The 14,885-nt window shown below is 38.4% G+C and overlaps 1 protein-coding gene across 2 annotated transcripts in view; it reads right to left on the bottom strand.

Moving 5' to 3' along the window:
• MKL1 (megakaryoblastic leukemia (translocation) 1) overlaps window positions 1-14,885 on the bottom strand; it is a 182,671-nt gene that overhangs the window by 39,517 nt on the left and 128,269 nt on the right. For both annotated transcript variants that reach the window (XM_012638086.1, XM_012638085.1), the window contains exon 3: window positions 4,109-4,174. In XM_012638086.1, the coding sequence (XP_012493540.1) occupies window positions 4,109-4,115 (7 nt within the window). In that variant the 5' untranslated portion in view covers window positions 4,116-4,174. The remainder of the gene's footprint in view (window positions 1-4,108; window positions 4,175-14,885) is intronic.

The following is a 14,885-nucleotide window of genomic DNA, read 5'->3' as shown; positions in this document are numbered from 1 at the left end:
AAAAAAAAAAAAAAAAAAAAAAGAATTTTAGCTTCAGAGGAAAACAGATCATAGTGATCAACCCTGACACTTTCAAGCATTAAAAACCTTTTGTCAGAGGTAAGAAGAAATTTCTTAACTCTGTCGTGGATGCACAGAAATGCCATTTAAAATGAAAAAAACAAGCTCACTGAAGAAGACAGAGCATAATTATTTCTTCATGTGCTTGCCGAGATATCAAAGTTTTTCTACTACTCGCACATGGGAAAATGAATGATTTGAGGTTAACTGTAGCACTAGAAACATGCTACTCCATGTTTTTTTTCAAGGATTCTCAATGAAATAACAAAAGACTGAGAAGGAAGAGAGAAGATTCTCTCACATCCAGAAAAATTATAGGAGACTTATTCCTCATTTGTCTGGGTCAGGAGAACTTCCATGTTTTCCTTTAAAAGGTTATTTCTCTGTAACAGCTTTCACTGCCAGAACATTTTTCTTAATTTTCACCTTAACCTTATGACCTTGTACACCTTTAAATGTCAAAGAGAAAGGCTGCGGGGGAAGCTTTGTTTGAGAACAGAGTGTACCACACGTGATCCTTCTCCTCTGCGAGTCATCATCCTGAATATGGCAGCATTCCTGGTCTTAACCCTTGGACTTGAAGACTAGCTCCCTATCTGTGCCATCTTCCCTCTCACTCAAGACATACAGAAGCTTCAGACATCATTAGTAAAAATTCAGGGCCCAGACTATGTGAGCCTCTGTATGTGGTAGAGTTTAAGTGGAGTTAAATTCGAAACATGTTTACATAGTGAGAATAATAAAGGATACTGGGAAATGATTCTGTTCAACTTCTATACCCTACAGTTAAGATGCCATGAACAGAACATATCGAGCAAGCAGTAAAGAAAGAGCTATGTGAGAACTGGGGAACTCTTTAATCCTCTAAACCTGTGGTCCCCAATCCCTGGGCCGCAGACCAATACTGGTCCATGGCCTGTTAGGGACTGGGCCACAGAGCTCCACTTCCCCCTTCCCCTGCCCATGGAAAAATTGTCTTCCATGAAATTTAGGAACCGGGGGGCCACACAGCAAGAGGTGAGTGGCGATTGAGCAAGCATATTCACAGCCACTCCCCATCGCTCACATCACCACCTGAGCTCTGCCTCCCCCGCCCACTGGAAAAATCGTCTTCCATTAAACTGGTCCCTGGTGCCAAAAAGGTTGGGGACCGTTGCTCTAAACTTTATGGAAAGTCCACAACCCAACTTTGAATAATATACAGAAACATGAACAACCCTGAAGGGAAGGGAGCCACTGAAGCACATTGAGTCCTACAGATATGATGTCAATACTGACAGCCAGTCCTACATGGCAACTGTGTGTGAGTGTACTGGGAAATGAGGTGGATGGGTTTTTTCCTTCCCAGAGCTAGAAAAGACTGGAATGAGAAGAATTTGATAAAAGGTACAAACCAGAAATGACAAAATATAAGACAAAATATAGCCATGACTATCTTGTTTTTTTCCCTAGCTTGAGGGCCCTGCCTAACTCCTAAGTTGTACAACAAACTTCAATATTAATATAAGGGCTCTTTTAAGAAACTCCTCAGGCCAACAGAATGGGAATGGAAGGAAGTACTTCAAATGAGATGTGACTTTTTCAGGTCTCCAAATCTCCAAATATGCTATTTATGATTTTTCCCCAGTACTCTTCACATTTTCTTTAAAAGACATAGAGTGGAAGACAGCAGGGTGAAGGGGTGTCAGGGAGGCAGAGGATGCTGAAAATTACAACAGGAGTGAGGGGACACAGAGTCGTAATGTGGGAGGGTCACTCACCTGCAGTGGGGCTGGCAAAAAAAATGAGCCTCATCAATCCATGTATCAACAGGTACATGGATGAGTAGGGAATTCACACTTGAAACTACTCCTAGGCCTCAACATTCTCTTTCAGAATGCAAGCGTTTACAACTTACTGCTTTAATTAGAAAAGCATAATAACAAGATTGTGTCCATAGCTGAAGGCGGGTGGCTCTTGGTATATGGGAAAATGCAATATTCTCATAGAAGTGGGTCATTTCTGTTCCTACAGGAAAGGCAATTATTCTCACTTCACAAATAAAGAGAACAGCCCAAAGTATACAGTTAGATATTCAGAACAATTTTAGAATCTGGGCTTCTGACAGAATGGAAGCATTTCAAATTCTGTGCCCAGAATTCCTACAGGTTTGAAACAGACTGGTATCGGTTTCTGTCTGTCTGTCTTTCTCTCTCATACACACAAGCACACATGGCACTTTACAACTGGCTGTCTTCATTCATTCAGCGCCAGGCACTGAGGACAGAAATATAAATAAGATACTTTCTCAAGAGAGTTCATGGTCTAGTTGGAAATACAGGCACATAAGCAGATAACTACGATAACTGAAGCATCATTCGTCTTAACAACATGGAATACTACAAAAAATGCTAAGCAAGGAGACTGTAATTGATAAATCCTGTTAAATGACAATCTCCACTAGTCCCTGTTATTAAAGACAGGAAAAAGAATGAAAGACACCCTGTGCATGACTTTTAGATCCTGAACATAGTACAAATCCTGAGAAGTAGCATTATTCTCTCAGAACTAGTACTGTAATTACAGTGAGCATTCAACTGCTCTTTATTTTGTGTTTGGGTAAATTTTGGCTACCCAAATTGTGGCTGTTAAATGTCTTGAAGGCAGGTACCCTGCCTCTTATTTCTTTAATCTTTATAGCATCTAGGACTCCCCTGGGCACAAAGTAGACACTAAATACATGATGTCCTTGGTGAAAGGGACCTTGCCTGTCTTCACTTACCCCACACTCCGCCTCCACCATGCTGCAGCCATGTTGGCTTCCTTGGTGCTCTTTAAACACGTCAAGCTCTCACCTGCACTGGGCCCTTAGGCTTTTTTTCCTCCCTTGAGCCCTCTCCCTGCTTTCTGAATGGCTGGCTCCATCTCATCCTTTAGATCTCAGCTCAAATATTTCCTTTTCAGGGAGGCCTTCCTTAACCATCTTATCCAAAGTGACCCCATCTTATTCCTATTACTTGTTAACACACCAACCAGTTCATTTATTTGACAGCACTTACCATGCTCCGAAATTATCTTATTTATTTGTCTCCTTGTTTATTACCGATCTTGCCCTTCTAAATATAAATCTGACAGCAGGAACCAGATTTATCTTGCTGTATCAACTGGCACATATTAGGTACTTAAACATTCTGAATGAATGAGTAAATGAAAGGAAAATACGGTGGCAGTAGGTCAGCAGGTATTGAGTTAAAGTGAAAAAACATCAGTTCTCCCATTATAAAGCCACAAGTAGTTGTAAGACATTTTTTTTTTTAACTTCATTAGAGCATATTCAACTGGTGATTAACATACAAACAGAAAAGAGGGAGAGCCTGTGTTCTCTGATAATGACTTAAAAAAGAAATGTCAGAAAGAGCAGTATCTTGTTGGCTCTAGCTTCTACTCCCTTTATGATGCTGTTAGTATTAAGAGCAAATTTTCTTACTTGTAACAGATTCCAAGGTTTGGTTTCATTTCTCCCCTAAGGGATGAAGTTCTGCACCTACTGGGCCCAGCACTGTGAACTACTCCACTCAGCCATGCTCACACCCCTGCCAGCCTTAGGGTATCTGAGGACCTCACTCTAAAGAAAACTGTGGTTGATTCAAAATACCAGATGGTAAGAGGTTTCTCTTCCTAAGAACCTGAACACAAAGGCAAAACATATACAAAAAGTGGGTTCTTCCTCACAATACTGCAACCTCCAGCTCAAGATCTGCCCCTCCGATAAATGGAACTGTACAGGGCTTGGCAACCCTTTTAAAGGTGCAATTCCAAAGCTAAGGATGATTCAACGGCAAGCTTTAAACCTAATGTTCGTTTCACTGAACTTGATCAGTTAGTTATCTTAACTATTTAGCAACTGAGAGTCCCTGAAGTTGGAAAAGCACAAGAAAGGAAAGAATGGAAAACAAAACCTGTAGTCCTTGTTTTACATTAGGTATTTCCCATGGCATACTGGGTACACACAACCATGTCCTAAAAGCAACTCTGTCAAATGCTGAGAGAGAAAGAGAGAGGCACTTACGCGGCATGATCCCTTGGCTCACCAGTTCTTCCCGGGTCCGGCGCTGCTGGAGCTTCAACTGCAGCACTGCAGGGCAGCAAAGAGAAAGGACAAATGAAGGGTCAGCAGAGTATTCCACCTCAAAAGACACATTTTCAAATGTGTCTTAAAAACAGAAAAATGTAGTGTTAAAGAAGGATCCCCTTGAATTGCGACTGTCTGTAATTGCAGAAGTGGTCTGATACAGCAGGGTTTCCGTATTCTGCTGTGGGCGGCGAGAGGAAGTTGCGAAGGGTCTTGCAGGGCGATAACAATCCACAAAGTACCAGAGTCTTGCCTCTTGCTCAAAACTTCCTACAACACTGGGTCCTCCTCTTAAGACTAAAAAACAGCAATTCAAAACTCAAAGAAAATATCATAATGAGGACCACCATCCAGCAGAAAAAGCTTTCCAGATGCTCTACACTTTGTTAGCAAATGTTTACCACCGTAAGTATAGTGAATGAAACAGCTACTCACATAGATCAGGAAGTACTGGTTGTTTGTATACTCTTCTCTTTTGTATCTAAAAATTACAGCTATTTCACCAAGCAATGGATTTTTCTAGACTAGAAAATATTTTACCATTAATATACCTCTTTTCTTCTTCCTCTTCACTTAGAGCCTTTTTCTGTTGAGGTAAAACAACCAAGCAAGATGACTCAAAGCACATCCGGACCAGAAGAGAATGATGGGTATTTCTCCTATTTCTACTCTGGCAACACTGCTTAATCAAACAACTTAATAGGGATTTTTTTTAAAGTTAAAAATCAGTCATCTCTATTTCAAAAGCCAATGAAACCAAAAGGGTGTTACAACCATACACTACGCAGAATGACGATGGCACAGCTGTCATTCAGAGACTAAGTGAGAAAATGTTCCGAGAAGGAGGGTTAGGAGGGTCCCATGGGCCAAGGAAAGTCTCCTTACATAGTAAGTCTTCAATTGTAGGGGCCCTGCGAGTCACATCTGAGGGAAACTTGCATCTATTGGGAATCATAATGTCTTAATATCTGACTTTTCCATCCACAGAGCAGATTTTAGGGAGGCCTCCAAGAATGGCAAAACCATAACTAGAGCTCCTACCTACATCTCAAATTCTAGAGATCCAAAGTAGAATTTGTCTTTCTCCTAAAAACCTAATCTGCTTCCCATATCCTCTTTAATGGTATCACTATCCTCTCCAGAATTAATACAAAAATGTTCGAGCCAATTTCAACCCCACCTTCTCACGGTCCTCTCTTACCAGTTTTACCTCACCCCTCTTTCCCCTGCTACAGTGATAGTTCCCTGGTGTGTTCTTACCTGTGCTGTGTCTCTCTCATTCTAAGCCATCCCATCAAAGGTGTCCAGTTACTCTTCTTCAAGTACCATGAACTTTCTGCCCTCTTCATCTGAACTTCCAATTCACTCCCCAGCATTGAGAATTACTCCAGACCTCCTGTAAGCTACCTTTTATGTGTTATAAAAAGGATAGTAGTATTTTGCCATGCATAATAGTTACCCCCTGAACATATCTTATCTCTCTTACCAGTTTATAAACTCCTGGAGAGCAGGGAATATATCTTTTTGATAAATGCCCCCCCACAGCACTTAAATGCCTACATATATTAATAATTGTTTCTTGAACTGGATCTCAACTCCATTGACTGGGTGATATATATAGTCTGAGAAATCTAACCAAGAGGTTATTATTTTACAAATTAACATTGTTAAAAACAAAGCCCTGGGCCGGGCGCGGTGGCTCACGCCTGTAATCCTAGCTCTCTGGGAGGCCGAGGCGGGCGGATTGTTTGAGCTCAGGAGTTCGAAACCAGCCTGAGCAAGAGCGAGACCCCGTCTCTACTAAAATTAGAAAGAAATTAATTGGACAACTAAAAATATATAGAAAAAATTAGCCGGGCATGGTGGCACATGCCTGTAGTCCCAGCTACGCGGGAGGCTGAGGCAGGAGGATCGCTTGAGCCCAAGAGTTTGAGGTTGCTGTGAGCTAGGATGATGCCACGGCACTCTAGCCCGGGCAACACAGTGAGACTCTGTCTCAAAAAAAAAAAAAAAACAAAGCCCTGGAGAATTAAATGATAAAAATGGCAACAGCTACACTAGTAGCTGACATTTATTGAGCATGTACTCTGTGCCAGACACTGTTCTACATACTTTTAACTCATTTAATCTTCATAACATCTATATGAAGATAGGTATCATTAATCCCATTTTACAGATAAGGGAAATAAGCCCAGGGGGATTAAGTAATTTACCTAAGGTAATCTCACTAACAAGAGGTAGAACAGGATTTGGACCCAAGCATTCTGATTCTAGAAGCTGGGCTCCTTACTTTACTTCTTCAGGATCTTCTGGAAGCCTGCTCTGCTGAGGTGACAGGCATGGAATGTGATCACCTGGGCTCATTCTCTGGTGAGACAGAAAAAAGGGCTAAGGAAAATGGATGGTTCAGACCAGGGTCAAAGGAGTTGAGATGACCAACTTCAATAAACCAAATTTAATCTAGGAACTTGATCTCAGAATAAATTATAACCATAGATCAGCAACAATAATAATTACACTGATAAAATACAAATAATAATAGTTAAGAGCACTGAGTGTATTACTATGGGTCAGTCCCTGTGTTAAATTATTGACATGGTTTTAACTAATATCCTTTAAAAAAAGCCCTGTGATGGTGCAACTATTATCTCCATTTTGCAGATGAGAAAACTAAGGATTAGACCTTTAAAATTTGCCTTCTGTCACATAGCTCAAAAGTGCTGGAACTAGGATTTATACCCAGGTCTCTGTTACTCTCAAGTGTGGGCACTTCATAGTATGCATGCAATACATCTCTTTGTAGGGAAGAAAAGGGAGGGCCAAGCAGGATAAAGTATAAAATGGATAAAAGAGCAAATGTTTGTCATCTTTTATAATGTTTCTAAGGCCCACTGTAAGAAAAGCTATGAGAAAATGATTAAATATAACAAATTAAATTTATTTCAGAGAATAGGGAAACTAATTCAATAAATCTGGACACTTCAAAGAAACAATAATTAATGAAAGCATTTGCTATTATCCAAAAACAATTTTGAAATATACATCAGTAGCCTTCTTAAGTAAACTATATACAGATAGGACGATAAGGGATATTATGCAAACTTCTTGATTAAAAAATTTCTTCCTTCATGAAAACAAAAATGTAAGTCTATGAAAGCTAACACATTTGTTTTTTTTTTTTTCACATTTGTTCTTTAATAAATTTCTGATTCAAGTTTCTTATGGAGAGCACAGTAAAGGCCTATGTATTCAGTTTTTATATATACATATACATACAAACACATGCACACATATACATGTATACAGTAAATGTGTATATATATTTATACACAGATATATATATACACACATACATATATATACACAGTTCTAGTTCAAAGAAGGCTTATCTAACAAACCTTTTTCATCTCTAAAACTAAAGTTCAGTTATCTGAAAATTCTATCTTGTCCCTCCTGGAAGTTAAAACTCTGAACTCTGCTTATCTAAAACCTGACCAAGTTCCCCACTCAAATAATGGAATTTACCCTATATCACTGTTATCTTGGTTATTATAACAACCTGATTGTAGGTATGTGTTGTTTTATACACTGCATAACCCTCTCCTGCTAACTCTAACAATGTTTACAAGAAGGGGAAATAAGACCAAAGCAGTAAACTCAGAATTATGGCAGCCAACCTATACTTCATTTTATTTTGTAATTTATCTGCTTAGCTGTGTAGATTTACAGTGATCCTTCTTCTTAGAATTTCAACTACAAAGAAAGGGCTGTTTATATGAAGTTTCCATTTCCTTAGTCTATCTTAATTCCTCTTAATTCTAAGTACTCTAAATAGAATGCCTTTACATTTCCAGACTTTAGGATTATTCATTTTAGAAGAAACCATTTCAAACTCACTTCTAGTAAATACCATAGAGCCATATGTTCTGTGTTCACTGCAAAAGTTACCCAAATCAGGAGAATATTTCAGAGGCCATAAATTTAATGCACAACCACACTCACTAAAAAATATCTAAAACAAATGATTATTTTCACAGACAGTACTAGTCTACGGAGATTCAAGAGAATAGGAATTTGACATAATCTCTGTCACTGTACATCCCTATTTATATTTCCCCCCACTTCCGAAATCAATAAAAACTAAACAAAAATACCTATTTGTACACAAGCTTAAGTCTTTGTACCTTTATTGTTATTAAATTTCACAAATTTAATATGTCATGTTTCTAACTGGGTCTATGCGAACAGCCTATATATACATGACCAGATGTCTTTAAAGCTGATGGATGGTGAATCAACTGAGTTGCCTGACAGAAATGAATTAGAATAAAAAGAAAAGAAACCAAACCATAAAGTAAAAAACTCTAGGTTTTTCCACTCTCCGTGGAAATAAGCAGGTTTTTCATCTGCCTCAAACAAAAGCCTCCAATTGCTATCTGAATAACTGGCTACTTGGGAAATCAAAACGAAGGAGTGACCTTAATGTATTTCTGCCCTGCAAGACCATGGAAGCACGTTGATGGCATTAAAGGGGTAATGCCCAAGAACTGGACATATCAAACAGCAGGATCAATCAGGACTGGAAAGAAAAAGGAATAAAAAGTTTTCTCAAGCCCAGCTATGTGGCTTCCACTGGTCATTAGTCCTGGATTTCACAGGAAAGGGAAATGCACAGTTTGGTCTGCTGCTCCCACCTTGAATACCACAAGGCTTCTAAAATCAGAAGACAAAGTATAAGTTAAAAAGAAGCAGAAAAAAATAGGGAGGGGGTTAGCATGAGAATGAGAGGATAGCAAAAATAACCAAAACCCATCGCCCTCCACAGCATCCTTTGTTCAGTAAATCCTCTCACAGAAGTTTCTCAGACTGTAGGGACACTCCAACCGTAACTGAAGAATACTGACAAGTTTTTTCTCATGAAACTTTTAATCAAATGACAATGAATCTGGCCACAGCTTTTCAGAATATGTATTAGAAAAGGATCCTAGGCCGGGCGCGGTGGCTCACGCCTGTAATCCTAGCACTCTGGGAGGCCGAGGTGGGCGGATCGTTTGAGCTCAGGAGTTCGAACCAGCCTGAGCAAGAGCGAGACCCCGTGTCTACTAAAACTAGTAAAAATAGAAAGAAATTAGCCAAACAACTAAAAATAGAAAAAATTAGCAGTCAGGCATGGTGGCACTTGCCTGTAGTCCCAGCTACCTGGGAGGCTGAGGCAGGAGGATCACTTGAGCCCAGGAGTTTGAGGTTGCTGTGAGCTAGGCTGACGCCATGGCACTCTAGCCCAGACAAGAGAGTGAGACTCTGTCTCAAAAAAAAAATAGAAAAGGCTCCTAAACAAACTTGTTGACAAGTAAGGGAAATGCTCTTTGACTAGGAATTATAAGCTAGTCAAAAAACTGCTGTGTTAGAAAATCAATGATGTTTATATGCTTGAGGAAACCAAAAGGCAGACAAAAATACTCCTCAAAAATCTTCTCTCTTCCCCCACTCAGATATTTGGCTCTAACCTATGGAGGCTCTCACACTTCGGAGGAGGAAACGGTTACCCAAAAACAATCAATTGAAAGACTGGTCTGGCTGGAACCAAGTTTGAAAGCATCCGTTTTCATGACAAAAGTATCCTTCACACTAAAATATTAAAATATTTTATTTCCAATATACTAGAAAGTAAATTAGTAGATGCCATTTCTAGCATTCCAAATAAAACTAATACTAGAGGATTTCTACATTTTAATTAAATTGCATGATGCTTATTTAGATGATTTAGAATAAGGAGTATTTGAGTTTATCTCCTCAAGAATCACAACCTACCTCATTCTCAATAAACATACAAATCTAAATAAGACATGGTTCTCATTCTTAGGAGCTCTTAAGTCTGATGGAAAAAAAGGATTCAAAATGAATAATTACAATGCTATAAAAAAGATATTAATGTCTACAATACAGACTTTACTTAAAAAGACATAGGAAGTACAACTTTCCTAGCACACATGCCAAAAGTGGGCCTGACCTACTACTAAGAGTACTTGACGAATTCAAGTCTTATCTGGCATTATGTGTGACATGTATGTATGCATAAATACTAAAAAATAGATATTGCTTTCTTAAAAACAAAATTAAAATAGTTATGTATTTTTAGGTGTTAATGAGAGCACAAAGGTGATACTGTCCAACACTGGAAGTCAGAGAGAAACAGAAACAAGATCCTTTCTATGCAGGGTAGAACTAGTAAACATAAAAACTGGGCCTTAAAGATATTTTATCTTCATGATCAGTTTCTACTAAAGTTTCAAGCAATTTCCTGATATTATTCCCTAAAAGTAATACTTCTCTGGGCCCTTACTTACTGTACGCTCCTGTAAGTCTTTCCTGATACAGCCTAGAAAGATATAAAAGAAAGCTGTCTCTTGTGTTCCTTAATTTGGTTCCACTGCCTCTCTTGCTTTCTGGTTCTTGATCCCTACCCTGTCCCATGAAATTTCCTCTACTGCTTCTTATATATAATTTTCTTAAGCTTTCTAAACACTAAGTTTCTCTAGTCCTTTTCACAATTAATTTTCTTCCCTCAACTTGGAAAACCAGCCTAAATGGGTTAGCACAGTGTACACTGCTCCAAAAACGTATCCCTGGCTTGTTTTTAATATAAACAACAGCATTTTAAAGATCCAATGTGTTCTACAATTAGCCCTACCCTTAACCAGAAAGGGTTTACTGTCAACTAAACTATGATTTCTGGGAAAGGGGGTGACCACTGCATTTGGGGTTGGTTATAGAAATATTTTATAAGTTTCAAGCGAATGCAATACACCTATAGAATTGACCTTTAAGGGGAGACCAAAGAGTATCAGAGAAAGAATCAGAACACACAGATTCCAGTCCTAGTTTGGTTGCTACATAACCAAGCCACTTAACTTCTTTTAGCCTCAATTTTCTCACTATAAAACAATTTTGAAAACTAATCCTTGCCCGTTGAAGCACAGAAAAACAAAAAAACAACACAATGTACATGAGAAGTGCTTTGTAAAACTATACTACAGATTATAAATGTTTCACTAGAGGCATTTACATCAGACAGATTTTCTCTAAGGCAAAAGTAAGAAATGCTAATAATCTGATGCTGCACCTCCAATAAGATATTTTATTCTGTAAAGTATCATAAAAAATCTTGTATCAAAACATCCTTATTTAAAATCATATCCGAAGTTGTTCTTGGTGGGGTAGGTAGGAGAAGAGATGAAAGGAAGGGAAAGAAAAGGTGGAGGTGAACGGGAAAGGAAACTACTGTCTTTTTTTTTTTTTTTTTTTTGAGCCAGAGTCTCACTCTGTAGCCCAGGCTAGAGTGCTGTGGCGTCAGCCTAGCTCACAGCAACCTCAAACTCCTGGGCTCAAGTGATCTCCTGCCTCAGCTTCCCAAGTAGCTGGAGTACAGGCATGCACCACCACACCTGGCTTTTTTTTTTTTTTTTTTTTTCTATTTTTAGTAGAGATGCGGGGTCTTACTCTTGCTCAGACTGGTCTCAAACTCCTGACCTCAAGTGATCCTCTCACCTCGCTCTCCCAGAGTGCTAGGATTACAGGCATGAAGCCACTGTGCCTGGCCACTATTGTCCTTTAGAAGGCAGTTCAGGAACATGTAGTCAGTGAAGCATACTCTGGTAATTATAAAGAGCAAGACTCAGAAAGGCAAAAGAATAAGCACCCATTTATTATTAACATTAAATATACAGTGAGTGTTCAAAGCAAGCTCCCCAAATTCTATGCTGTCAATACAGAAGCAGTGGTTAAAGGACCCAAAAAGGTCCATTTATCTTTTGCCAGAAAAAGAAATTCAAATCCAAAATTAAGACAAAAAGGAAGAAGTGGAAGTGAGAAAAGAAAAATAAATTCTACTTGGGATCCTATTGATCCACTATCTAAAAATCATATGACTAAATGCAATACGGTATCCTGGATGAGATCTTGGAATAGAAAAAGGACATTAGTGGGAAAACAGATGAAATCCAAATAAAGTTGAGATAAAGGATATTCAACCTGTAATACCAAAAAATGATAAGTATTTTCTATTTAATCTGAATACTGTCAAGCATAAAGGTATAACTTTAAATGAAGTACCTTTCTAGGTTAGTAAATCTGGGCTACTTATACATCTAACCTAGTAACTTACAAAGGATAAGTTTATGAAAATCTAATTTAAGCTATTAAAATATGCAAAGTTAAAGGTCTCCGTATTGTGTAATAATACTTATAAAATGGCGAAGACATGTATGCATCAGCTTATTTAATTCTCACAACAAAACTATGTGAAAGATACTTTTTTTTTTTTTTTTGAGACAAGGTCTTGCTCTGTTACCCAGACTAGAGTGCAGTGGCATCATCATAGCTCACTGCAACCTCAAATTCATGGGCTCAAGCAATCCTCCTGCCTCAGCCTCCTGAGTAGCTGGGACTACAGGCATGCGCCACCACACGTGGCTTTTAAATTTTTTTGTAGAGACAGGGGTCTCATTATGTTGCCCAGGCTGGTCTCAAACTCCTGGCTTCAAGAGGTCCTCCTGCCTCGGCCTTCCAAAGTACTGGGATTACAGGCGTGAGTGACTGTGCACAGTCTGGAAGATACTATTATAATATCATTTTGTAGATGAGGAAATTGAGTTTTAGAGAGATTAAGCAACTTGCCTAAGGTCATAGAGAAGTAAAAGGTAGAGCAGAAACTAGAACTTAGTTCTGCCTGAATGTAGACCCCAAGCCCTTAACCACTACAATATGCTGCACTTCTCTTCTTTTGTAAAACATACCAGTCTTCTATTCATTATGTTTTAAAATGAAACTATATTAATAGGGTTATTAGCATGATGTGGCTGAGAAAAAATAACGATATACTTACCAACTAGGAGAAAATCCAGGTGATTTCAGTGAATAGTATGTGACATGTACAGTATATGATATATTAGAACTCTATAATCTGAAAAGCCTGCTTATAGTCAAATTCCAAAAGGTATAAAGAGTCTAACAAGATAAAGGTAGTTATATCTAAAGTTCAATCAAAGGAGCTCCTCTAAGAGACAGAAAGAAGTCAGAAAGATGCAAGAGTAATTCACAGGCCTACTTCTCATCTGGCTTTCAATGTGGGAACATCCTTTCCACAAAGGCAGAATGCTACTGCTTCCCGATACAACTTCCTTCCTGCATTCTGCCAGGGGTTCTTCCCCGGTACTAGGAAGCATCTCAGTTGGTTCAAGCATTCATTTTATTGAATTAATATTTATCATGCACCTACTGTACATGCTAGGTGATAAAGCAATAAGATGGATTGATAAGGTCTCTGACCTCACAGAGCATATGTTCTAGTGGAGGAAACACAATAAATAAATTATATATATTATAATTTCAGGTGGTACATTATGTGAAGAAAAATACAGTGGAATAAGAAAACAGAGAGTGACTGGGGAGTAGGGTGGTAATTTTAGATAGAGTACATAGAGAATGCCTTTTCAGGAGATACATGACTCTTATACAGAAACCTAAATAACATGATAAGCCATGGAAATGATCTGCAGAAAGAGTGTTCCAGATGTCAGAAATAGTAAGTGCAAAGGCACGAGAAAAGGCTTGTCTTGAGAAGAAAACTAAATATAAGAAGTGAGGAATCTAATATTTTAATATGTTGAATTTCTACCTTATGTACTCACTGGGTTAGATGTACTACTACAGTGACTCATTTTATCTCAATAGCTATTTGAGGTATGTGGTACCCCTGTCTTATATATGAAGAAACTGAGGTTCAAAGAAGTTAATTGGTTGCACAGCTAGTAAGAGGGAGAGCCAAACACAGGTCACCCTGCTACCAAAGTCTGTGCTTTTTCTACTGTATCACATTTAATGCCAAAGTCATAGCAAAAATATTAATAAGTATATATAAATATATAAGTAACTAAATCAAACTCTTTCCCCCATCCTCAAAAATCTGGGGCTCACCATTTCATTTTGGGCAGGTGCATCTCCCCCTTGATGTGATCTCCTATAACTGCAGCAGACAGATCTCAAACTGCCAACTACTTCTACATTATTACAGTCTCTTTCCTGAGGATCTATAAGGCAATGCTCAAATAACTCCATCACATAAGATCTGGGCATAGCATGTACTTGCATCAGATGCCTGAATGGGGTGGGGATAAATTGGGAACAATCCCTTCCAAAATTAAAAGCACCAGGAACCACACTTTCCCTGTCACATTAGTTCTGCACGTTCACCCAGAAAATGGGAGCAGCCTTGAATCTCATCTGCTAATCCCTGCTGGTATCACTGGTGCTGACATTCTGCACCCAACTTTGTTGAGGGCAGGTGACAGGTGAGCAGATTGAAAACTTGGAGTAGGGTAGTCATTCCACAGCAAGCCATAAAAGACAAAAAAAAAAATTTCTGAAAATTAGATTAGCATACTTAAGCTTTTCATATCTTTATAATATGGACTTGAAAAATACATAGCATGGTAGAATAATCATGACAAAGCATGAGGGAGGCCTATATCCTGATATAAATTCTATAAATATTAATACTTGGAATGTTAAGTTTTTTTTTTTTTATTAAGGTATTTCAAGCTGTCATGACATGCTTTTCCTACTCAGCTTCTTGATATTTTTTAAATTGTCAGTGTTTGTACTAATTAATGACATTTCATTTAACTGACATTTTGGGGAAAAAATAATAAAGTAA

Source organism: Propithecus coquereli, unplaced genomic scaffold (genome assembly GCF_000956105.1).
Source record: "Propithecus coquereli isolate 6110/MARCELLA unplaced genomic scaffold, Pcoq_1.0 Scaffold126, whole genome shotgun sequence".
Lineage (NCBI taxonomy): Eukaryota > Metazoa > Chordata > Mammalia > Primates > Indriidae > Propithecus > Propithecus coquereli.
This window is presented reverse-complemented; position numbering and strand designations above follow the sequence as displayed.